The 27312-nt window shown below is 44.5% G+C and overlaps 1 protein-coding gene across 14 annotated transcripts in view; it reads left to right on the top strand.

Annotated features, from left to right (window-relative positions):
• ERC2 (ELKS/RAB6-interacting/CAST family member 2) overlaps nucleotides 1-27312 on the top strand; it is a 4434974-nt gene that overhangs the window by 2089786 nt on the left and 2317876 nt on the right. For all 14 annotated transcript variants that reach the window (XM_069643656.1, XM_069643655.1, XM_069643659.1 and 11 more), the window contains one exon: nucleotides 10248-10385. In XM_069643656.1, coding sequence (XP_069499757.1) covers nucleotides 10248-10385 — 138 coding nt within the window. The remainder of the gene's footprint in view (nucleotides 1-10247; nucleotides 10386-27312) is intronic.

Raw genomic sequence — 27312 nt, 5'->3', positions numbered from 1 at the left:
GATGCAACGGGGCATTCTGGCATATATCAGGTCTGATGCCAGATACATGCTTTTGTGATGTTGCGGGTGGGAGGAAAATCACTAGGAATGCGTTTTGCATGCATGCCACCGCCTCATTCCATACATGAGATGCTCACCGAGTCCATGTTTTGTGTCTGCAAAAATGGAAGTATAAAAACAAGACCCGACAGAGAGAGGCGAGGAGGCAGGACGGCAGGTCAGGGTTTTGAGTTGTTCAGGTGGGGTGGGGGCAGGATGCCAGGTATAGATCCCGTGTCTTGTTCGAGTTTGGAAGGCAGTATTCAAGGCATAGGTAACTTGCTGGCGTGGCTCGTGCTCAACTTTTCTAGCCAGCCACATGCCCTACCTCGGATCTGGCTTCCCTCTACCCTGGAATTCTCTGGCTCTGCCGCGTGTATATTAAAGCCAAACTGGGCATCATTAACGAGAAGAGCTGTAAAAGTAGAGGCCCTCCCCTTCTGCCAAGCAATAGCTGTATACCGAGACTGCGGTGTGATCTGGCTCCAGGCCCACTGAAAACCTTACACTGGCAATTGCAAAATGCATGCGAGCACTTCTCAGCAAGAGCATGCTCAGATTATCTAGGCAACCCAGATTGCTGATTGGTTTACGTGAGCACAACTCCGATATTGCTAGAATACACTGTGGAAGAACACGGTTCTATTCATGTGAAATGATTCATGCATTGTCGTGTCGATACATCTGTCGATACAACTTAAAACCTAAGCTTTGAGAGCAGTACGGTCACATACTGACATTTCCCCCCCAAGTTGTTTTCTTTTTGATTGAAATACATGTCTCCTCGGTCTCGAGTGTGCAATGACTGCAAGCGACCACACGGTGTCCTCGTGTGGTTGATAGAAAGGGGCTCATTTGGTTCGCAGGAAAGCCACAGACATGGCGCAGGACAATGAATACATTAGGACGTTATTCTTTCCATCACACTATGTCACCCTATAAAAATGTGTTCGCGACGCATGATGGTAATGATCACCTATGGGGTGTCTGGAAAACAGATCCAACATGACCCGAAATCATTGATGTTTTTCACTGAATGCAAATTCTAAAGTTCAAGCGTTCCATAATGGCGACATATTTATGTAACAGCCCACAATATTTCGCAATCTGATGATAAATTAAAAAGCAAAAACAAGACTAGTAGGGAAGATTAACATTTGAATGAAAAGGTTTAAAAATACAAACGTTTGAAAAACGAAAGTGAGGAAAAGTTTGTAAAAGTTTAAAAAAGAATCGAGGCGTTAAAATAACGCCGGGAAAAAAAAATACGCTAGACACATGGTTTTAGTGGAAGTAGGAGAGTGGGCGAAAGAACATAACAGGCATATTCCCCGTCATAATGTTAGCAAATAAAAATGCATACTGACAGATACCGACATCAAGACAGGAGGCGTGCAGCACGGGGCTGGGATAGGTGGCAGTCATTGAGGAAGAAGAGGGGCGAAACGCTACAAGCATGAATTAAGAAAAAAAAAACATGCACAGAGAAAATACATATTTTCAAGCATCTATTTTCGAATTTTAAACGATTTGCAAAGGAAATTATGCAAACATACGTATTTTCAAGACCTTATCACTATGACTGATGCTTAAAACATAATTCTTTTATATCTGTCGGACTCATTTCAAAGCCTTATTGCAATGCCAGTTTCAACCCATTGTTTAGAACAATGCAATTTTACAAAGAACGTGAGGAAAGTGTAAGGATATTAGGAACAGAGCTTTTGCCTACATTGGTCATTAGACAGCCTTCTCTGCTTAACATCTGCTTCCATTTGACAGATGGTGGGAAACAAGCTTCATATATGATTGGATTAGTCGTGTATAGTGTGACTCTGTAAACGTCAATGCTTGTGTACGGTAACACTAAGTACAACTGCTTCGTGGTGGATTTGGAACATATAGGGGAGTGGCAGGTATAGGTAAAGTGCCACAAAAGCTGTCTCTGTGTCCTTAAGTACCACAAAGTGCAGTGACATTCAGTTGGTGGCATGTCTGACTCATCTTTTGAAGTCTTGTTTCACTCCTACACTTGTATTTGTATTTTATTAAAGCCTATATAGCGCCATTGTCCAAAGCGCTGCACAAAGTTAAAAAACAACGGTACAAAAATATTGAAATATAAGGAAATTCAAGCATCAGTTCTGAAAGCAAACAATCATGGACAATGGAGATGAGGATTTTTCAAGGAGATCCAAAAAAGAGAATATATATTGATAGATCGAAGAGATAGAGGAAGAGTGTTCCAATGAAGAGGAGCAAGAAGCTGGAAGGAACGAAAGCGAGACTGAGCGGAGGGTGGATAGGGAGAGTCAACTTAGAAAAACAAGAAGAACGAAGGGATCGAGAAGGAGTATAAAAGGACAGGATAGCAGCAAGATAGTCTGGAGCTAGCCCATAGAGAGATTTAAAGACTAGACAGAGAAAATTAAATTTAAGTTGAGAATGAAAAGGTAACCATCCAAGAGATGCAAGTGATACTGAGATAGAATCACAATAGGAAAGAAGACAGAATAAGCAAATAGAGGAATGTATAGATTTCAAAGGAGTACGACGAGAAGAAGGGAGACCAAAGAGCGTAACAGAACAATAGAAAAGTCGAGAGAAAATAAGAGACGAAATTAGCAGTTTAGTCGCATGGAAGGTAAGAAAAGAGCGAACATTGCCAATATTGTACAGATGAAAGCGACAGAAATAGGATGTGAGAGAAATATGATGGGTAAAAGAAAGATTAGACTCCAAATAAAGACCAAGATTTCACGCAGTGGGAGGAATAGAAAACGTAGAGGGCGGGAACAAAATAGACGGTGGTGGAGAAAATGAGGTGGCAGGGAAGAATAGAATCTCAGTTTTTCCAGAATCCAGGGTTAGAAAGTGCAGTGCCATCCAATGGCAGAGAGACAAGAAGTGAGAGTGTGGTGAATTTCAGGTGTAAAAGATGAAAAGAATAGGAAAAGTTGTGTGTCGTCGGCATAGAAGTGATGAGAGATTCCAAACGAACAAATCACAGGAGCAAGTAATGAAGTATTGAGTGAAAATAGGAATTGACCCAAGACAGAACCTTGGCGAACACCATGCTCAAGAGAGAGAGGTGAAGAAGTCTTTCCACTCCAAGAAACAGAAAAAGTTCTATTAGAAAGACAAGAGGAGAACCAAGAAAGAACAGAACCCTTGAAACCAAAAGAAGAGAGTCCAAAAGTAAAGATTGATCAACAGTATCGAAAGCAGCTGATATATCAAGAAGAATAAGAAGAGTGATAGAGTGACGAGCTGACAGAAGAGAGTTGAGCACACACATTAACGCAGTCTCAGTGGAGTGACGGGGACGAAATCTGGACGGAAAACGAGGGAGAAGAGATGATTCATTAACAAAAGAAGAGATCTGAGAATAGACAAGATGCTCCAGAAGCTTAGATAAATAGGGAAGAAGAGAAATAGGGCAGAAGTTAGAGACAAGAGGATTAGCTGAAGGTTTTTTTAGAACAGGAATGATAAAAGCATGCTTGAACGCAGTAGGAAAAATAGATGTAAAAAGGGAAATATTAAAGAATTCTAGCACTTCTAGCAAATGGGAGAGTGCTGCTTTAACATTTTTTTTCCCTTCCCCTCCCTACCGCCCTCCCAACCGCACGTAACTTTTTTTTTTCTTCGGGAGCAGACGCGCTGGAAACGCTTCTGTTTCCAGCGCGTCCGCTCCCGATGGCCACTATGGAAAGGGAAAACGGACTCCGTTTTCCCTTTCCATGGCAGCCATTTTCTTTGACTTTTTTTTTTCTCCCGAAACGGCATAGCGTTTTTGGGACAAAAAAAAAGCTTTTAGTGCCCCAGTCATGCAGTTTTTGTGGGTCGGGTTACTAATAGCAATATGCCCCGAGCGGCCGGGGCATTACCGACTCTGGCTTCACTCGGGCCTATAACTATGGGCTCGAGGGCATTACCTGAGTCGGTAAAGCCCCCGTTGCTCACGGCATATTGCTTAATTAATACATGTCATAGTTCAAAGGGGAATATTTCTTATAGAACTACACATTTTTTGCTGTTTACATGATGTTCTGCTGGCCCAGCGCAGGAGGCTCGAACACAGGGTTGCAGGAACCAATCTCGTGCTGCATTATGGACTGGGAAGTTTATATTACCTGGACCCATTGGACATATTAACTTCACTTGTATTAGTACCTTAGGCCACTTTTCACAGCAAAGTAAACATCTTGAAGTGTAAATGCTGATGAGAAAATACCGTAGCCCAATAAATCCTGTAATTTTGACAAATGGCTAGCCTCACTGGTTGCACTCATTATTAATAAGTACGCAGAGTAAGAGCTTTACATTGAAATTCTGCATGCCGGGGGTTTTAGCTCATGCCATTTCACATTGCTGTAATCACACAGAAGTTAGAAATGAATCATTTATATTTTTATTGCGGATAGACATTGTGGCTGGTATTTCAAGTAGATTTGTTTTTAAACATTTGACTACGGAAGTAAGTCCCGCCTTTTGTAATGGCTTAGCAGGTGAAGAACGATGGTCTGGAGGGTTGCCCAGAGCAATGGCAGAGGTTAAGATTCATTCTAAACCTTCCAGCCATCACACCTTTTGTTTTGCTGTAGTCACCACGAGTGTGAGGGTTATGCTCAGATGTGGGTCCTGTTCCTACTGGGCCTAGAGACCCAGGCTACTCCTCACTGATGAGGCCCAACAAGGCTGAAACATGTTTGGGATGCTTGTGGTCTCGTACAGAAGGGATGTGACCAAGCAGTTCAGGCTGGACTGCCCCTTTAGGTGTGGGACCAAGCCTGATTTGCATATTGTCTTTCCCCTTTTGTAATGTCTTGGCAGGTGAAGAACAATAATCTGGAGGGTTCCCCAGAGCAATGCCAGAGGTTAAGATTAATTCTAAACCTTCCAGCCATCGAACCTTTTGTTTTGCTACGGAAGTGGAACAACTCACCTTTTTTTAATGAAACCTGCTTTATCTCAGTCCCACCCGATTTTATAGTGATATATGTTGCATGAGTGAATAAACAGGCCATTGGCATTGGAGCATAGCAGGTGAATGCCACTTTCTAGTTCTTCCTATTAACATGCCTAGCAATGTCTAGGATTGTGTTGGCCTCAATAGATGGAGAGGATTTTTTTAGAAAGGAAGAATGTTGCATTGGTAGCCATTGCCTTATTTGTAGAGGATGCTGGTCTGCATTGTTAGTCACTGCAGACCTTTGAGAGTAGGGGTATTTTTAAGAAACGTCATTAAGCCAAGCATGCAATAATCACAAGCAGCATCGCTTTTGAAGGGGCCACAGCAAATTATTGGAGGCCAGTAAATGTGGTATTGCCACCATCCAGGTAGAAGCAAACCATGTCTTGGATGGCAGTTCACTAGTCAGAGGTGGGTCTAAATGAACGTTTGATTTTATATTTTGTATTAGGCTGTCTGAAATTTCTTGGCTGTGTGAGACTTGAAGGAGCGGTCACTCGAGACCATGGACATTAGGGGCTTTGTGCATACAGAGAATGTGCAGTTCTGTACTGGACATAAGGTTTGCCTACGGGGGTACTTTGTTTGACTCCAGAGAAGGAGGATTTGAGTCGTGACATGTGTTAACTTCATGTAAATGGTAGGCTGAATGACAGAACGAGTGAATCTGAAGTAAGTTTGTCAGCTGACCTTTAGTTAGAGCTGCCTGATAGCCTATTGGTGCATATTTATGTTTAGATTGATTGGGAGATTCCAGAGGATTTATGTAGAAATTCAAGAGGCACAGTGAGCTATAAAAAACGAGGGGGAATTACACTTAAAAATATAATGCTGACATGTGTTGTTGCAAATTTTGACAAGCTAATTGGTATGACTGAGTCATAACTTCCATTTGTGTAGTGAGGATGGTTGCAGAAGACTATGATGCTTTTTGGGTAGCATGTTCCCTAGATGGACAGGATTGCCTAATAATTGGGGACACACTGGATGGGTATAAGGAAGAAGGAGAGGACCTGGACAGGGTAACACGGCTATTGATGCCCAATGAAAAGAGTGAGGAAACGATGGGGGGAAAAGGTGTCGAATGAAAGATAGATCAAGCGGAGAATGCAATAAGGTGCTGATTCAGCGCCAGACAGGGGGCGCACCTACTAATTGTGGGAATAAGGGGAATGGGGCAGGACACCCCCAAGAGGGGAAACTGGGGAGTCTCTAGAAACTGTAGCCAGCCCCATGGACCTAGCATGAAGGGGAACAAGGGGAAGGGCACACTCTGCATATAACACAATATGGACACAAGGGAACTTGGCACATAAACGTGAGGGAGGCAAAACCACTGGTAAAGCGCATCCCATATGGGCACCGCAGGTGGGCATCACCCGTTCACCAGCTCTGAACACACAGTCCGTACACCGCGGCTGAGGGAAGGGGAAGCTGAATTCAAGCTGCTCGTCTCCAGCAGACCGCAGTCGCTGGGAACAGCACCGGGAGATACAATCAAGGCTGGTGAGACAGTCCCACGGCTATTCTTGGGAGCTGGGGAAATCAACATACTACAGAGATGCACTCGTATTGTACCAAGGCCGTTTCAAATCGCCCCTTGGCCAGTGAGTATGGGAACAAGGATATGGAATGGAGGGTCCTCCAAGAAGAGCCAAACAGACAGTAAGCTTTGGTGTCACTGGAACTTTACAAGCCCACAGAGTATCCACACTAATGTTTGTGAAGGTTATCATCAGGCAGGTGCCATGTGAATGTCTCCCTTCCCACAAGTTCAGGATATCTTGTGTTCATTCCTTCTTCTGCTGGTCAATGGCAGACGAATAATGATCCGGAGGTCAGAACAATTATGTCATTACTAATTGCAAACTGTTTGAGGGGTTGAGCTCTATATCTCCGACTAGACATTTTATGAAAGTGGTGAGAATCCACAAATAGGACATTATTCTACTACAAGCAGACTAGAACATTTAGATCCAGAAAAACAGACTCATTAGTAGGGTCCTGCGTTGACTGAAAACTTCAAAGAGTATCTTCTTTCTCATTTTTGTCCACCTCAAATCCAAGGTGCTTGTGCACAGAGAAAGAAGCATGTATGACAAGAACACAACTCTCAAACCCTGATGAATCTGAGGTTGGACACTTTTAGATTAGTCTCAGTAGCAATGCATACAGCACCTCAAACAAAAAACAAGAGCTCAAATTCATTTGGACCAGTCTGACCTGTGTTGCCTTAAAAAGTATCAGAAATGTAAGATATCTGCATCCTAATGGAGAACAACACAACATACATGCCCTTTATGGTTCAGCAACAGACTTGAACTCAAACACAGTTCAGTGTAGTAACAAATTCATTAACAAGACTGCACAAAAATCCAAATCTCCACTTTTTCCCCAGCTAACTTAAGTAGCAATCACACTCCACGATGGGGGGCGTTTATGGCTGGTAATGACCTGCTAGCCTGAGCCTATGTAGGCCTGATCGAAGTGAAGACCTCAGCGAGGGCTTTGAGCCGTTACCGGCCTGTATACCCTGCTGCTGGGGTGTAATTGCTATTTGCACCCTTATTTGCACGCTTATTGTGTAGTGCCAATGTTAGGAAAAATTCTCTTATAAGGCTAATTTCCCAAACCTAGTGAGTCCCCCAGCAGCTTTGCTGGATTTTTTTGGGGTATGTTTTTTTCTCCTGCTAAGAGTGAGACTCTTTTACTCCCACTCTTAGGCATGATTTGAGGTATGTCTTTGACTTGTTATGTGCTTATGGGCTATGGAGTTTCTTTTTACTCCAAAGGGTATCATCTGTTTTTCTGTATGTGTGGTACACAGCACCCTCAGTGCAGTACCACAGGGTTGTCACAGTGACCCCCAAACATAGACTCCATACCCTGGGACTGCCTACTGTCTCCCAGGGCATGTAAAGTCACCATTGACTTTACTAGTCTTAAATGGTGAACAGGACCAGTACAAACCATCATATTGTGGAAGTACTGGTAAGGGGTAATTCGATTGCCCCTGGGTCTGTTTTCGAGGGGGCACTATCCCGTCCCCCCTCGTCGAGTTTCTGGCTGGTGGCAGTGGTTACCACGTGAAATATTCCACCGGAATATTCTCTATGGGATTTTCCCATTGATTTTAAACGCACCACTTTTTGGTGCAATGTTAAAGATACCGCTGGTTCATTTATTTAATATTAAATCACTGGTTGGGTCTTTTTGCCAGAACTCGATTCTAAAATGGCGTTTGTGTCCGTCTCTGTAACTCTGACCAAGGTCGAGCCCTTTGTTCCACTATTTTGGCGGGCTTCTCCACAGAAGCCCTCCAAATGGTGCCACTCTGTCTGGGTTCCACAGGAAGGGTGGAGGGGGGAATTGGCACCCTGGACTGCGTTGCCTTAGCAACCCAAGTCACACTCTACTCTGATTGGCCCAGTGGTGAGCCGCCCGGCTCACCACTTAGCATGTGTGATTGACAGCTAGGCTGATGAATTGGGGGTTTTCTGCATAAAAGCAGGGCCTTTGGGACTGGAACTTCAGAAGTCGCCACATGACCTAAGAATCCAAAGAGGGAAGAAGCTGAGCCATCACCACTTTCCCGACGACAAGAGAAGATCTTCTACTGGACGAGTCTTCTTCCCCTGAGCTGGTGGGATCAACCAGTTCGCCCTTTTCACCTTCCAAAGACGTCTCTTGGTCGAATAGCCCGTGCCAAGCACCCCGGCAGCCGGATAGCCAAGCTCACCACTTTTGACCGCGAATATAAGGACCGCCCCTTTTAATCGGGAACTCCGTGGCTGGTTTCATCCCTGTGCAGTGCAACGACTCCACGTTCCCTCCTCCACGAGATCTTCTCTTCCCCTGGTCGGAACCATGAACTTCAACCACTGCCAGGAACAACTGCCCCCGCTGGAGCTTCCTTTCTCTTTGAGGTACTGCGTCCTGCCTGGCCTCCCTTTCTACAGATTGCTAAAGGTGACCCTTAAATCCTTGGTTTCTAAACTGGGTTGGCTCCAGGCCTTCTAACTATATCTTTTGAATCACCCCAACCTCTTTTGAACACTCTGCAAAGACGTTTAGTGCACTTTTTAAACCGTGTGATCCTGGGCACATTTCGCTTTGCTCCATTTAAAGTGGGACTGGCCTATGAACTTTGGCTCTACAGTATAACCTGCCTTTCTCCCCTTGCTCTGAATTCCTAAAAGTGTTGGGAACTGTTTTATTTCTATGCTCTGCCTTTTTCTCTCCCTTTAACTACATTATCAGAGTGCCATCTTGGTTAAGCGATCACATCTGTTCTAACAAATAGTAGTGTTTTAAACCTGACTTGTCTGATAGCTATTAAGGGAGGTGTGTATACTTTACCTGACTCTGTTTTAACTTGCTTTTGATTGACAGTGCTAGTATATGCCATAAAGTGTGTTTTAAATAAATAATTATATACTTTTTTATACAAAGCTCTGGTCAGTGTTTGTTTGCTCTACTGTGTTTTGGCCCTATTGTGTATACTCTGCATACTGCCCTACTCATCTTGAGAGAAGTCTGACTGCTCAGCCACAGCTACCAGGTAAATCTGGGTGGTGCAGACTGCTACCAATTGGGTTTACTGCTGCTCCTGTAGTCTTAATCTTTTTGCAGTGTTCCCCAAGGTAACTGCACAGGATTATGCCTAACAGCCAATATGAATAAATAAATAAACAACATAGCCAACGCCATAGTAAAAAGGGACACAAAGCTTCCATCAAGCATGTACGTGGGGAGGGTTGATGGGGGTGGGAATGGAGTTGCCTCCTTGTTGCCTCCCCTCATTAAAAACAAAAAGACATAACATGGCGCCATCCGTGGAAGGACCTTGGCTGGCTGGAAACAGCGTGCAGAGTCTGTGTATTCTCACCTGCTATTGCAACCACCTGATTGGCTGAACACTCATCCCCGGGTGCGAATACGTGATCACCACCTGAACACACTCCTGATTGTTGTTGATGGGAACTCGTCACTGAAGGCCTCAATCTCAAAATTAAATCTGTCTATTATTGAAGTGCTCATTCGCATCACAGCGTTATTAAACATTATGGTTTACAGAGTGACTTCCAAATCTGCATTTCTGTGCATCCAGGAAACCTGTAATGTTGCTTCATATTCCTGCACAAGAGCCACCTTCTCTAGAATGCAAACTCGGAGTTTCGAAATTCACAGATCCCATGATATCTTCTAATTCACAATATTTTTGCTCCTTTAGATTGAAAACCTGCAGGACCAATTAAGAGATAAAGATAAACAACTTAGCAATCTTAAAGACCGAGTGAAATCCCTTCAGACGGATTCTAGTAATACCGACACTGCCTTAGCTACATTAGAAGAGGCACTGTCAGAAAAGGTAAGATTTTTCATTTTGTTAAATTGTGATTGATGGACTTATTACTTAATAACATGCATAAAGCAAAGTATCACACAATCTTGAGGCTCTGGACATCTTCATTGATGCCAAATTATTTTCAAATATAAAAGAAAATGTGGTAAATTATGTAATGTAATGTAATTTGTCATTTGTATAGCGCCTTTTCCCATTGGCATAGCCTCAAAGCGCCATAGGTGAACTCCCTGGGAGGTCCGAAGTCCAAGGTATGGGAGATTTGTCAGAAGACTTTAGAATGCATGTGTGTATTTTAGCCAATATGAAAGTAAGTGGGGTTGCCAAGTCCCTGCTAGCGACCCATGCTGAACTGGCTTGTAGATGTGTGCTGTGAGTTTGTCGGGAGAGTATGTGAGTACAGGAGATTGATTATGTGTCCAGCTAGATTGACATTTTTGTCATGGGACGTAGCTGCCTTCTAAAGACAGATGCGATGTGTCTTCAAATAGTGTATGACAGCAGATGCGTGCGTGCGGGTGGGTGGCCGTGCCTGCGGCTTTCTTCCTTTGTCATGGAGTGCGATACATAACCTTGTGTCCTTGCTGGTTTCTTGGTTTCATAGATGTGTCACGGATTCTGTTCTGTGGTCTGCTGGAGTTTATTTCCTCAGTCTCTCAGCACATTCTATGATGGGTTCATTGCTGCTTCGGCCTATCTGACTGGGGGTTAATAACCCAAAATACAGAATGGGTTCATCAGGATTTGGGGGAAAGCCAGGTCTTGAGGTCCTTCCGGAAGGCAAAGTGATCCTCTTAGCATTGGATGCGAAATGGAATTATGTTCCAGGTGGTGGGAGCTTGGATGGAGAAGTAGTATCCCCCTAATATTATCAATATGAAGGGACGGAGATAAGGAGGAGTGTGGTGCCTGATTGCATTTGTCTATTGTGTCAGTAAGGAGTGAAGTTGTATGAAGGTATTCTGGACCTGTTTTGTTCAGGTGGGTGATGCACATGGCTTTGAAAGTGGATTGTCACCCCACAGGAAGCCAGTGGAGGACACAGAGGGAGGTGTGAATTGCTATATGAGGCCAAGGGCTATGAGGAGCCTAGCTGCAATGTTTTGGACTCGTTGAAGCTTTTTCAGTTGAGATGCAGGTGCGCCCAGGTAAAGGGAGTTAGCATACTCTAGGTGGGAGAGGTTGATAGTCATGATTGCTGTGACTCTGTGAGGGTAGGAGAAGTATGGGAATAAGTTCACAATACAGCATGGGTAGTATAGCTCAGTGTCAACATGCTCGTCTTGAAAGCAAGACAGCGCAGAGTAACACAGGTTCGAATCCCGGGTCCGCACTTAGAAACCTCTTTGGTATTATGCTTGTTATAAAAAAAAACATTATTATATCAACTGTATATGTATTTTGACTACAAATCGGTATTCCTTGAATGTGTATCACAACATGGACAAGGATCAATAGACCATACCAGACAACAGTTGGATTTAAGTAACTTCATTACCGCTTTCTAATAATTACTAGACAGAACAAAAAATCTAATTGTCGAACGTTGGCGAAATTGCAACCTATATTCCCTTCTCCTGAGATCATCATACGTTGTTCCTACTTTTCATGCCTATCCTTCCACACCCTTCCTCAAATAAATAAAACTCTGTCTCAATTCACAACTCAAGCATAATATCTCTGGTTCACAGACCAACCAATTCTAGGCACTTCTTCACCGTTGACAACATTCAGATATTCCCAGACACTCAGTCCCTTTGCATCTTTTCCCCAAATCAACATTCTCTTACTCATTCCTTGGGAATGTTCTAATATGACCAAGCCATAGAACTAGTAGATGCTTCTCTTTTAGATGGGAATAGACCAGCCTGAGTAGTTATATAACTATTTCCCTTTGGAAGTTTAGGAGACCTTTGTCTCCACCCTTCACTGAGGTTTAGACTGCTACCCTCTGTCACACCTCTCTATTCCTTTTCTACTTCTTGCCCTCCTCATCGCCATGTCAGCTGCACATGCCCCCTTCAATCATGGGCTCTCCCCCTTCTGATTGGGATCTTAACCCTCCTTTAGCTTGGGGTGATATGTGTCCTTGACTTCCTTCCTATTCTCACTATATCCTCACTTGATCTGGTCTCTTCCTCCTGTTTCTCTCCTTCCGTCACCTGATGTTTCTTTATTGTTGTTTTCCTCTTGCACCTCCTGATACTTTCCTTCTGTCACCTCCCGATATTCCATTGTCACCTCCTAATGGTATTCTCCTGCCATCTCCTGATCTTCCCCTCCCAACACCTAGTGATTTGCGTCCTTGCATTCCTTCCTATTCTCACTATCCCCTCACGTGATCTGGGCTCTTCATCCTGTTTCTCTCCTTCCGTCACCTGAGGTTTCTTTATTGTTGTTTTTCTCCTTGTACCGCCTGATGCTCTCCTACTGTCACCTCCTGATACTCCACTGTCCCCTCCCAATGGTATTCTTCTGCCATCTCCTGATCTTCCCCTCCTGACACCTAGTGATTTTCCCCTTCTTCCTCCTCCTGTTTTTCTCCTCCTGCCACCTCTTGATATTTTCTCCTGCAACCTCCTGATGTTGTTCATTCCCTCCTATCATTGCACATGTTCTCTGCTTCTCTCATGTCACTCCTCCACTGAAAGCCTGCTCCACACTTTGCTTGTGTTGTCTTATAAACATCTACACCTTGTTGTTTCCCTCAAGGGTTTTGTACAGCCCTCTATGCTCTTGTGTATGTGTTGGGCGTTCTTCATGTGTTTCCACCTCTGTGCCATCATGGATTTGGTCTTACCTATTAGATTTCTAATCGCAGGTTTGTTTGAGCTGTGTGGATCCAGGAATGACACACAGACACAAGGAAGTCATTGTTTTGGTTAAAGAGTTTTATTAAAATTTAAGGGGTGGGAAAAAATGCCTTTTTGTCCCTACTCTAAGAGGTGTGTCCCTACCTAAAACCAAAATTAAGGGTATGTCAATGTCAGAATGCCCAAAGCAAAATCATCCTGTGTCCAAAGTACTATTCTTGCTTACTAAAACTAGTCCCTAAAGTGAAAAGGATAATGGGCCTCATCACGAGTTTGGCGGTAACCCTTAAATGAGACGTTAATGCTATAACTACCGCATTTAAGGGTCTGCCAAATCACAGGCTTGGCGGATTTACCACCAGCTCTGAGCTGGGGACAAATCTGCCGCGATTTTGCCAATTTGCGGCACTATTACCGCCGGCGTTAATATCGCTGAACAGTCCCCATTGGGCCCAATGGTGAATGGGAAATTCCAGAATGGGCCCAATGGGGAATGGGGACTTACCGTTCCGCCAAACCCGTGATCTGACACTAATAGCGCCAGGGGTTTGGGGGTAGGGCTAATTGCCCCGGCGGTAATACCGCCGGGGTTAGCGCCCAACTCGTGATGAGGCCCAATGTCTTTGGCCTTCAGTGGTTCAACAATGTTCAAAAAGGGAAATGCGTAACTCCAACACAAATGTTTTAACAGGATAGAGTTGCATATTCCAGACAGTGATTCCCTCCTACTGGATTTCTCTGCCCTTGGTTATTTACTCAACAATGTCAGTTAGTTGGCTTTTCTCTTGAGTAAGAACACAATTAGAGAACAGAACAACATGGCTCTTTGTCTTTGCTTGTGAGAATACCTGGTGTACTATCGTGACAGGTTTCCACTCCTACTATCATAATCTGTTCAGCCTTTTGCTAATCCTGAGTTACTTTTCTCAGGACATCTTCGATTCATGTATTCCCTATACAATGTTCAACTTGTCCTTGTCTGGTGTACTTTCCTACCAGGGCTTCCTTTTATACACACACTTGCAACTGCCTGCTGGTATACTCTCCTCCTAGGGCTTTTTTAAATGCACTCTCTTGTAACTGCCTGGTATACCCTCCTACCAGAGTTTTCTCATATATCCTTTTTACACTTTTAATTGGCCTGGTATGCTTCCCTGCAAGGGATTTTCTCAGGTGGGCTCTGTGCACCCCTCTAACATTGTTAGTCTCTTGTTTCCGCTTTTTGTAAAGTTCTATTTGCCTGGTATTTTATCTTGCCAGGGCTTCTTATACACGTGTATCACATACACTCACAAACTTGAACGTTTTGAGTTTTCCTTCCATTTCCTCTTTGGAAGAAATACTCTTTCGCTCTATCTCGCATGTACTTCATTAAGGTTTATTTGGTTTTGGCATGGCTTCCAATACGCCCCTGCCCCCACGCTTTCCTTGGGTGGCTGGCATATTCTCCTTTTCTCAGGGTAAGCTAGCACTGTTTGTTCGGTGTTTCCTCTTCGGTTGACATATCCGCTTCTTGCCTTTTCTATATCGCGTGGTCCCTGCTGGGGTCTTCTGCTTCATGTCTTCAGAGTCTGGTAAGGCGAAGGCTGCCTCCAAACACCTGCGAACACTGGTGAGCCTCTGTTGGCTTCTGGCGTTCCTGCAGCATGTTTCTTCTTGCGGTCATCTTCCCTGTTTTTGGTTTTTGAACCAGTAGGCTCCACAGCCTCATCTCCAGCCTCACTGTCTCTTGGCTCATTCTGAGAGAAGCAGTTTTCTCTTTCTAGCAGCTCTCTCCAGTCAGCTGCTCTCCTTGTTTAAATCTCCCAGCACAGGTATGCGCTCGCAATGACTAGAGTGCAGTCTGTGTGCCTGGCCTTCCTTGATCTGTATTCCTCAGCTCATCTTTCTTGTGCAGTTCTCTGGTAGTTATGGGAATGGAAGTCCATTTTTGAATATCTGTAGGTAGAGTCGTCTGGAAAGTCTGGGTAATTGTTCTTTGAAAGGTAAGTCAGTTGTAAATGACTTATAGGTAGAGTTTGAGAAGGTGGTTTCATTAGTTTTAGGGGGCATGTCAGATTGTGATGACTTATGTACATCTCTCATTAGAAGGCCTTCATCATCTTTCCTAGGTGGATGAGAGGAGGTATTAAAGTATGCCATTAAGGCATTAGACAGGGACTGGGTATTCTCAGAAGAAGAAGGGGCATACCATGTCTCATCCGATGGCACCGTGATATTCTCCCAGAGGTTGTCTCCCCCCATGTGATCCTTCCTCATATAGACTCCACAAGGTTAGGATCATGGAGTCGCTGCTGTCCCCTGGTCATGGGGAAAGGTCACCACCAGGAAAGGAGTGATAACACCATCGGATTCATCACATAACGTTCCCCTAATGCTGCTGGTTTTCTCAACTCCTGGGAAACTGTAAAGGAAGTCTGCATCTCCCTACTCTCTTCCTTTTCAGTGTTCTACCATATAAAAAGAAGACTGCATATCTAAAATCCAGCGCATGACCCATGCATGTGTGTCCTTGCGGAGGCTCATACATGTTAATTGAGCGTGGTCTGTGACCAATCTAAACTTCCTGTCAGTGAGGAAGTACTTAAGGTATGACACTGCCCACTTTATAACCAAGGCCTCCATTTCAATAGTGGAACAATTCTTTTCTCGATGGTATAGTTTCCTAATAATAAACAGAATAGGGTGTTCTATACCATCGTGATCTTGTGAAAGGACAGCCCCCAACCCAGCATGTCAGTCTGTAAAATAACTCTTTGTTAAAGTCTCCATCTTCAACACAGTTTCATTGCACATAATGTTTTTGAGTATGACAAAACATAGCTGGCCTTTATCACTCAATTTTATCTATTGGGTTCTACATTCTTAAGTTTATCAGTGATGAAAGAGTTGATGGAAAAATAACATGGGATAAATCATCTACAGTAACCCACTAAACCTGAAAAGGCTCTTAGATCTTTCTTGGTTCTGGGCACTAGAGTTTCCTGGACAGCTTTTACCTTCTCACTCTGAGGTTCAACCAGCCCATTGCCAACAAAAAATCTGAGATAACTGATTTGATGGCTGATTGTGCCAAGTGGAACTTTTTCAGATTAGCAAGATAGTAGATTCAGGAGGAGGCTATTGCAATAGTCAAGCCTAGAGAGAACCAGGGCTTGGGTCACATTGAGCCTCTGGGGGAAAGTGAGAAAATTGAGAATTCATTTGAGAAGGAAGAGCAGAAAGTTGGACTTCTTAGCAATGTCCTGAGTGCTAGGGGGGAAGGAGAGAGAAGATTCGAAGATGACTCCAAGGTTTTTGGCTTCAGAAGAGGGCGCTGGGGAGAGCCCAAAGAGTAAGGCCAGAGTGAAGGGAAGAAGGAGGGAGCAGTTCGAAGAGCAAAAATGAAGGAAAGAAAGAACCAAGAATCACGCTTTCTCAATCTTTTTGCCATTCTGTAGAACCTGAATTTCATCAATATCAGACTCACTGCCATCTTCAAGCAATGCTGAACAGAAATCCTGACCCCATCTTCAAGAAGCACCTTCTTCACACTTGGTAAAATGCACCCCTTTCACCTACCAAGGGTCGGACTGGGACAAGAAATAGGCCCGGACACCCAAAAAAAGTGGCCCACCCCTCGCCTCAAAAAAGGGTCCCTCAAAACCATTTTCCGTGAATCGCGTCAATTCACGATGTTACAGAAAAAGCTGCACATGGACGGTTCTTGTGTCTATTGCATGTAATGTTTTGTGTTAACGCTTGAGAAAGTGACAACATACAGCATGTACCGGCCTTAACAATCTGTGCTTGCATTACCACAGTAACACATTTTCATGCTGCCTCTTGTCCCAGTGCTGCCTCACCCATGTCACTCTTCGTGTCCAAGTATTGCTGAAAGCTGCTATCTCTGCTCGAATTCCACCCCATGGCTGCCATTGTGCTGCCCCATATGCAATTGAATGGAAACTAGTCTTTCCACTAAAACATGTGCATAACAAATACAGGCTATTACTTCTATGTATGCAAGTATGTTTGTAGGTAGTAACAAAATTACATGCTATTGCCAACTGTCTATGTTCCAACTTAACTGTAAAGTATTTATCCTTCTAATTGGATTCATAAGAGGGCACTAGCAACAGAACAAAGATGTTTTGCACAGTTTGTGGCTTGAATGATGATGCTCTTTCACCCTATCATATAACAGTAAGCTTGTTATGTTATGTTATGTTATTGCGATTTATATGGCGCTCTATATATTATTGGTATGACCTCAAAGCGCTGGTAGGTTCAACGCCCTCGGGGCCGCAGTCCAGGTCAATAGAGCGAGTAGAGAGAGTTAGTGTTGTAGGGTGCGTGGGTGCACCAGTTATGTGTGCAGCTGGTGGAATGTCCTCATTGTAGCTGCATGCTAGCATTAGGTGTGGTGGTAGGGATAGCAGTTGAATGTGTGCAGTCTGGTGGGTGGACACCCAGACCGGATTCTGGCTGTGTTAAGCCTGTAGGACGCTTATGTGAGCAGCTAGGCCAGTTTGTCATGGGATATAGCTGCATTTTATTAGAGCGATGAGATGTTTGTGGGGTAGTGTTCTTATGTGAGCAGCTAGGCCAAATTTATCGAGGGGTATAGCTGTACTCTAATTGAGTGATGGTGTAGAGTAGAGAGTAAGCGTAGTAATATGATATTATGGTTCATGCATAAAGCACCTAAGCATAATGCACTCCGAAGCAGGTGGTGACCAGGAAGGACATGCCAGGAACGGTACATGAGGACCGGGAGCGCTGGGTACACATCGCAGGGATCCGTGGTAGGGACAAACAGCAAGCATGTAGGGGCCTGGGGTACAGAGAGACATTATGGGACCACAGGGGGTGGGTATACAGAGACATAAGGGGACTGGAGAGGCTGGGCAGGCAGTCACAACATGGGACACAGGGGGGGATGGGTGTACATAGATATCATAGGGACCAGAGGGTGGGCGTATTGCATCACCGCAGGGAGGCAAGGACTGTGCAATACTTGCTTAATTTTGTATTGGCGGATTGGCGCAGCGATGGGATGGTCTGGGCAGCAGTGGAATGTGGGGACCTAGGGGTAGTGGATACACAGTGACATCGAGGGGAGGTGAGGGGTTGGGCTGATGACATCACGGGACAAGGGGGGTATGCATCAATAGCACGGTGGCTGGCATGGTAGGGCACAATAGGGACATCGCAGGGACTAGCGGGCTGGGCATACAGTCACAGAGGCCAGAGGGTTATGGGGCAGGGACTGAGGGGCAGGCGTACACAGTGACAAACCAGGGAGCTGGATGGGTAGGTTACTCAGGGACATCACAGGGACTAGAGGGCTGGGCTTACCGTGACAGGACATGGGGCCAGAAGGACATATAGCGACTGGAAGGGTGGGATTACAGCAACAGGCGGGGGCCAAGAAGGCAGGGTACAAGCGACACACGGGTGCCGTGGGGCATACAGCGACATCACGGGGGCTTGAGGTGGTGGGATACTACAGAGAGAATATAGCGATATCACGGGAGCTTCTTGACTACACCAGGCAGATGAGCGGTGCACCCCCGAGGGGAAGAGAGCGAAACCCGGGACATGCAGCGGTGGAGGGCAGGGCTTACAGCGACAGAACGGGTGGTCAGAGGGATACATAGCAACATCATGGGGAACTGGAAGACAGGGTATGCGGTGACACACGGGCACAGTGGGGCACAGAGTGGGATCATGGAGACTAGAGAGGCAAGCGACGCAGAGGGATATATGGTGGTATTACGGGATCAGGAGGGCAGAGGTACAAAGCGACAAATGGACACAAAGGGGCAGACAGAGACAGAGGGCTGGGCTTACAATGACAGGACAGATGGGCTAGAGGGATACATAACAATGTGGGGAAGGGGCAGGGAACACAGCGACACACGGGCGCAGTGGGGCATACAGCGACATCACAGGGACTAGAGGGGAGAGGCACACATAGACAGAGGGCTGGGCTTACAGTGACAGGACAGTGGGGCTAGAGGGATACATAATGACGTGTGGACAGGGGGCAGGGAACACAACGACATACGGGCGCAGTGGGGCATACAGTGACATCACACGGACTAGAGGGGAGGCCAATATTGAGGGATACATAGCGACATCATGGGAGCAGGAAGTAGGGTTCCTACAGTGACGCACAAGGCACAAAGTCACATCACAAGTCTAGATGTGTTGGCGAAGGGACTAGAGGGGCATAGAGGGGTTGGGAATACAACGATAGCAGTGGCCAGGGGGTTACAATGAATATACGGGTAGTAAGTGGGCAGCAGGGGAGACAGGGACAGTACAGGGACAAAGGGGCTGATATGATATATTTTATTTTTATCGCGCTCATACACAAGTGTTTCAGAGCACGACCAAGCAAAGGGAAGGGAACAAAGGAGAACACAGCACAACATAAAAACGATCTTACTAGGCCCAGTGACATTAAGAACGTGCAAGTGCATAGAAAAGGGAAAAAGTTCAAAGTGCTTGGAAGGGGGGAAGTGGAGAGTGCGGAACAGAGGAGACTTGGGACGAGTGATGATCCACAGAGATCCATTAGTCTGTATTCAGGGAAGTTTATTTTGTTTTTTGGCGTTCTTCAGTTCGGGTGTGAACCATTTGGGAAATGGTCCATTGCGTGAGGAAGTGGGGCATTAGGGTGTGAGAGGAATTAGTGATTCATTCAGCCAAGAGTCGAGGGAGTCGATGGTTAGGGATCTGTCTGCGGGGACGTTATAGGGTATCTAATAAGTAGGACTTCAGCAAGGTCAGGAAGGATTTTTACTTTGTTCCAGCATTTGAGGTCTCGCGGGGAGGCCCGGGGGTCTGTAGGGGGAGGGATGGTGGTGAGGATGGAGAAAGGAATGACAAAGCAGTCGGACCAGATGACGAGTATGGAGGGATAGATGAATCAGGTTGTGGAAGTGAAGACTGCATCTAGGGTGTGCCCCGTAGAGTGGGTTGGACCGTTCATATGAAGGGAGAGGTTGAGCGCATCAAGGCTGTCGACCAGAGGATGGGTGGAGTTGGTTGGAATGTCCAACCAGATATTGAAGTCTCCCAGGAGAGTCAGAGAGGGGTGATATACTTGAATGGTTGCTACAGAATCACAGAGGTTGTTTGAAAAAATGTCTGTCGTAACCAGGAGGTCTGTAGATGAGTAGGAAGCTGTGAGAGAAAGTCAGAGGTAGCGAGAGTATAACTAGGAGGGATTCACATTATGGAATGTATGTCTGTGATTCAGCAAGTGAGACAGAGAAGTGAGATTTGAAGAGGACTGCCATACTGCCTCCTCTGGAAGGTCTGTTTAGCTGGATGAGCGAGTAGCCGGGGGGGGGAATGCTTCATGTGCAACAGGGGCAAAGTCATTGGAGAACCAGGTTTCAGTGATAAAGACTAGGTCTGGTTTGTCAGAGGAGAGGAAGTCGGAAATGCTGTGCCTGTTTTTTGCTACAGAGCGGGCATTAAAACGGATGCAGTTGACTATGTCATGGTTTGTGGTTATGGAGGAGGTCATTGGGAGGTGAGCGGGAGGTACTTGGGGGGCTGGAGGAGGTGGTGGGACATTCTGGGTTGTTCAGACTGGGAAAGAAGGAGTAGTGAGGGGGTAGGGTGCCAGCAGATTTTGAGTGGGGGGCCATGGGGTTAGATCGGTTACATCGGTGGAGGCTGGGAAGAGTAGGCGGGCAGAGGAGGATATGTGAGGTGTGCAGGTAGAGTTGAGGAGGGGCGGGCAAGTGGATGGATGGTCTGTGGGTGTATGGGGGATTCGAGGGTTAGGAATTGGAGTGAGTCTTGAAGGGATTAGGGGTCCAGTGTGCAGGGTAAGAAGTCGAGAGAGAGGGAGTGGGAGCAGGGCAAGGACAGGGGGGATTGAAAGATACTACAGCAACTATAAAAATCTTTGAGGGAGAACCGTTCGATGCAGACCAGGACTTTTTAGTCACGATGGACATTACTGCACTCTATACTAATATCCCTCAGGAGGAGGCAATAGAGATAGTCCACCTTTTTCTTACCCATCAGGCAACCCAACACAGGGTTCCAGCGGCTTTTATAATAGAACTAATGACGATTGCACTACAAAGGAACTTCTTTGTTTACTCAGGGCAGTTCTACCTGCAAACAAGAGGTACGGCAATGGGAGCAGCCTTTGCCCCCAGCCTTGCGATCTTGTCTATGGCGGCCTTTGAGATGAGATATGTTCTCTCAGAAAACAACATCTATAAACCACACATTAGAAAGTGGTATAGATATATTGACGATGTCATTTTCCTGTGGAGAGGCAACATTGAGTCCCTACAGGAATTTTTTGCCTACTTAAACTGTCAACACAACACTATTAAATTCACGATGTTACATTCCAAATCGACAATTAATTTTCTGGATTTATGTATCAACGTGAAAGTTGGACATTTGGCATGTACTTTATATAAGACAACTACTGACAGAAACACTTTTTTACATTTTAAGAGTTTCCATCCTAGATCTCTTAAAGAGAATCTGCCAATCAGTCAATTTCTTAGACTTCGAAGAAATTGTACTGAGATTGCTGATTATTACATACATGCCAACAAATTAGCAAGTGGTCTTAAGGAACGAGGCTACCCGAAGAAACTGGTATCCCATGCCCTAAAGAGAGCAAGATTCACGCCTCGAGAAAACTTGCTGGAATCCAACTCGAGAACACAAAAACAGGATCGCATGTGTCACTACTTATAGCACACAATCATTTGCAATCAAGAAGACACTCTTGAAATATTGGTCCATGGTGAGTAACTGTCTCCAAGATAAAGGCAAACCTTTATTTGCATTTAAAAGATCTAGAAACGTGAGGGACAAACTGGTACATTCTACAAGCCACGGCAAACCCAACACAAGTCACAGAATCCTTAGACCGTTGTTGGGACATTTCCCCTGTGGAAACTGCCGGGCTTGTAAATATACAAAGAAAATGTCCAATTTCAAAATTCAGGAGAGAACATGGGACATACGCTTTTTGTCGAATTGTAAAACCGCCAATGTCGTTTACTGCATCCAATGCCCATGTGGACTGAGGTATGTGGGCCAGACCACAAGACCAGTCCACATAAGGATCAACAAACACCGATCCAGGATTAAGTGTAAGAATCACCAAGCGCCAATGGTGTCTCACTATGTGGCCTTTGCCCATACGTCTGAGGACATTCAATGGTGGGTATTGGATACTGTGAAAAATAGTTCCAACCCTAAGAGAGCATTGAATGACAAAGAGTCTAGATGGATCCATCGACTGCAAACTCTTGATAAATTGAGAGGTTTGAATGAGGAAACCCCCTCCTATCAATTTTTACATTGACTTTGGATACCCCCCAAAATGTATCCTACATTTTGGCGTGTGATTTTCCGTGATTTTCCGTGGACTTTTCCGATGCTTAGCCCAATCCATGTGGTCACTCCTTTCCCATGTTATTGACTATGAATGCACTGCACTTACAGCAGCCCCGTAGCAGTAATAGCTCCAACACACCCAGGCAGCCACCATACAGACCAGACGGTTTTACGTCTGCAATGCGCATTATTTTTTGACGTTGTATTTAGCGGCCTGGCCCGTTTGACCGCTGCGCTACAATCACAAGCAGGGTGTTATTCCCCCTTCTGGCCACCACCACTACAATGGTGCACTTTTTCTGGCGCCTGGACTGCATACCCAGTCTCGAATTACGCCAGTAATGTGGCTGCTCAGGCGCACGCCACACAACTCGATGATCTTTCATCTATACGATTGCATATCGAGCTCGCTTAACTCAATCAGGGCTGCATTACTACATCTTGGACATCATTGCTGTGAGGACCTTTTAGCCTCGCACGGCTTAACTGGTGAGACTGCGGAAACTGTATGATGATGACATGCGCTGCTTTTCATCCCGGTAAACCCACATGACAGCCCTGCTGTGCTTATCGGAGTTTTTCTTCTCTCATGGGATTCGGGGGAGTATGAATGATTAGAGGCCATACTTGCTCTTGTTGCTCCCTGTAGTACCCAGCCCACACCTTAGTTGTGGTCCGCATACAGTGAGCGCTTTACCTTAATGCATTATTTTGGCATTTGTTTTTCTTGACCTTTAGATGCACAGATTCAAGACGAGTAACGAACGATCCATCTGATACGTGCACACAAGAATACACGCTACTTTTCAATGACCAGCATTAACCACGGCTTCAGGTCAGCCTCTTCTTTTAGTACTTTTACTGTCTATACACTGTCTATCACGTACGCTTTAGGAACATGATGCGAGAGAACTTGACATATTTTTCGGGTTCTACTCTTGTTTCCTCCCTAGAAAAGCGATGCGAATATCGGGCCCTTTGCTCCTGAGTGCCTTCAAACTAGCTGACACCATAATACTCCAATCCAGCCTAGCCGAGATTTGTCTCCATGCACTTCTTCTATTACTCCATCTGAGGTAAATTTACCCTCCATGGTGTGGGGCACATTACCCAGATCCGGTGATGTTATTACACCGCATTATGTTTCTTTGCTTGTTTCTATCAATAAGCAATAAGTCTTGGTCTATATATACTATCTGTTCCTCTGACTCAATTTAACTATACACAGACTTAAGCACTTTTTAATTTTTTGGATTATGGGCACACACTTCTGCCAGAAGCACTACTCTCTAGAACTTGACTTTTTTCTGGCTTTGGGTGTTAATCTCTGCTTTTCTTCCCTATCCTTAGCGGAGGTTTTGATCACTTTTGTTCAAGACTTGAGTTTCTCTTCTTTTTTTACATTTATTTCCGACAGGAATTGAAATGTTTTTAATCTTTCATTAGCCATCTACGGGTGGCTTTTTAACTTGAATTTTTTGCCCTTTCCCTTTACCCTTTTCTGTTTTTTTCATAGGGGTTAAAAACCGTATACATCTGACTTTTGGTCCTGAGGAAGGCGTTTTCTGTTTAGACCTCTACGCCGAAACGTATTTGACCCCACCTGACTGACCTCTTTGGCTGACAGCGGTGGCCACTGTGTCTATATGCATTAGGCCAGTTCACACATACGTAGAACTGAGCAGCACTGTAAGAAGTGGTTGGCAAGTGTGAATGTATAAACCAAGCTTACACTAGCTATACATCTCCACACCCCACTAGGAATTATAATTGTTTCTTTCGTTCCTTGGTTTTCCTTGGAATGTACACAGGTGGACTCCCATAAATAAAACAGGGTGAAAACTAAATAACTTTATACTATTTTTCTGCCTATAAGGATAGAATTCATGTCCTGTGATATTTAGAATTGTTTTGTTTAAATGTAAAGTATTTTTTTCAGTGGTTTGTCCTTTTGAATTGTTTAATTTTTTGTATATTTTCTTTACTTTACCTGTTTCCAATTATTATTGTTTTTTTACGGGGCATGATTTATTCTGATGCCGTTAACATGATTATAATATGTTATGTATTCAAAATTGAACCTGCTTCCAGATAATATTTTGTTAAATGACATTGAGGCTCATGCACAAAAGATTGCTTTATGTTTTTCATTAAAATAACGAGAAATACTAATTTTTGTATGAGCAAGATTCTGCATTGTGTCAAATGTATATCTTCAAAGCAATGATCTTCTGATAACATTAATGACATAATTATATGCAAAGAAGAGGTTAAACACACATAACTTAGGAGCAATAGATTTAGTCTGTGGTAACCCTTGCTTAAAACAGTTTAACACACAAACTGAGGTTAGAGAAAATAAGGTGAGCATTGGTAATGGATATACCGCATCACCATTACTTTATTCCCTGTGGGGACACAATTTTGTGATTTTTGTTGCATTCTTTCCCCAGTCTCCCACAGAGTAGGGGTTTCACCCTTCAGTATATATATGCGCCATCTTATCAGCCACACATGGGGCAATATGAAACACAGAACACCCTGAGAATGGCTGCCAGTGTGTTCCTTATGGGCACCAAAGAAAAGAATTGAAAAGCAGCACTGCTATGCTGCCAGCTCACAACTTTTTCACTGAGAAAGAAAATATTCTGCCTTTTAAAATGACAGCACCCTGAGGCTCTTTTTCAACAGTACACAGTTCTGATCCAGTGAGACCCAGCTAGGTCCCTCCATATTTAGATTGTGCTCTAGCAAAAAGGGGGACAGTTCTCATTGAATGACAGGCTGTGTCAGGCAAGATCTGTGAAATAATAAAGAAACTTCACTTCAAGCCGTACACAAAAATGTTTTACCGTTGCACCAAAATAGCACAGATAAACCCTTCATAAGAAGCTTTCTCTCTGCTCATGTCAGTTTCATTTGACCCTTGCTTTGAACAGATTTCTTTGTAGTAAAAAATTGACTATGGCCATAGAACTGCTCAGAATAAAGATACCAGGAAAAACGGCATTTGAAAGTGATAGCAATGGAAAAATTAACCACGTGTAAATTGGTGCTTTTTACAAACAAGAAGAGATCTCTTTAAAAGTGAAATGTTGAATTAAGGCCCTGTCCTTGCATAGAAAGGTGATGGGGGTTTGTGTTAAAACATATATAGGATGTTTAATGCCAACAGTCTTTCTTTCTGGACAAGTTTTTAGGCCCTGGCTTCAAAGGGCTCACTACAGGATCTACCTTCCCCCAAGTGTACCAGCATCTGGGGCCTATGAATAGGCAGGGGTGAAGCATTTCACGATCCCCTTCAGACTTTGTGGCAGTGCTCCAGCTGGGTACAATGGATTTCTGGGACACGAAGCACCTCCCCTCAACTTAAACTGGGGAGCTTAAAGACAAATCCATAACACACAGGGCTAGTACCTGACAGTTGGCTGTGGATTGAAATAAAATGCCCTTATTTGGAAGACAATGCTAGCCATTTGAGGCAAAAGACTGTTCTGAATTAATAAACTTTAAGACTTTATTTCTGTAACCGGAGAACACAGGAATGCAAAGGTTTAACAGTTCAAATGTAATTTTTGTGGTATTAAAACAAGATATTGTGGCTGTCCCTAGTATGTAGGGAATGCAAACGGCAGAAAAATGTAAATCATGGTAAAAGTATACTTGGTGCAACTTTAAAATGTAATGCAAACATGCTCTGTGATAATAGGTACCCATATATAAAATTGTAGAACTTTAGGTGAAATATTTCCCATTGAAAAGTGTGAAAGATTATTAAGAGGGCAAAATGACAAAGTACAGACTCGGGAGTCGGAAAGCCATCTTCTGTATGAAATGTGTTATTTGCCTATGTGATTTTAAAAAATCCCACAACTGTAAAAATGTGCAATTTATGTCATAACTGATTTTTGGCAAAAATGTCTGTGGGAGGGCATGGACAATTTAAGCTCACACCATAAAACTGATGTCATGTCCTTGAAGCCCAACCGGTTGGCAGGAAGGCGGTACCAGTAAACCCTGACCAATCCAGTTGTTAGAGGCATATCAAGCCAAAGGCCTGCCCCCATGGTAAATCCTGTGATGTCACCCGCCTTATAAAAGGGGGAGACTCAGAGAGACAAAGAACACCCTGTTCGGAATTTTCCAGCTCCTGTGCATCCAGATATTCCATCTTCACTCTGCAAAATTCCAGATTCCACGGTCAGGCCAGAGCATAGCTGACCCTGTCCAGGCAGAACCACTGATCCAGCAAAAACCCCACTAAAAAATCCCAATAACTCAGGTAGAAAGGGAAAAGGTGACTGAATCCTCATTGGGATATCCAGTGCTGCCTGCTTGCCCTGCCACCCGCTCTATCCAGCTGAGGTGCTGCTCTGCCATGACCAGACCTTTGTCCAGTTGTTTTCTTCTGGGAGAACTCGCCGCTGTGACCAGTGACCAGATATTGCCTTTCTGTCAACAAACCTGGTGCGCTCTCCAAAATACCCCATTCAAGTGCTTGTTGTGAGTATTACCCTCCCCCAACATCCACAAACTGCATCCCTTGCTCTGTACCTTGTATTAGATTCCACCCCATCGAAATCCCATAACTGCCTTAGCTGACATCCTTAAAACTGTCAGAGTTCTCTGTGCATCCTGTCCTTGATCTCCAGTGTTAGCGCCATTCTTCCACTCATTTCTGTCTTGTGTAAATCCTTAGTACCATTTTGATTAAACTAATTAATTCCCACATAAAGAGCCAC

This window comes from Ambystoma mexicanum, chromosome 2p (genome assembly GCF_040938575.1).
Source record: "Ambystoma mexicanum isolate Mex_15411 chromosome 2p, UKY_AmexF1_1, whole genome shotgun sequence".
Lineage (NCBI taxonomy): Eukaryota > Metazoa > Chordata > Amphibia > Caudata > Ambystomatidae > Ambystoma > Ambystoma mexicanum.
The sequence above is the reverse complement of the archived record's forward strand: the minus strand, read 5'-3'. Positions and strand labels throughout refer to the sequence as shown.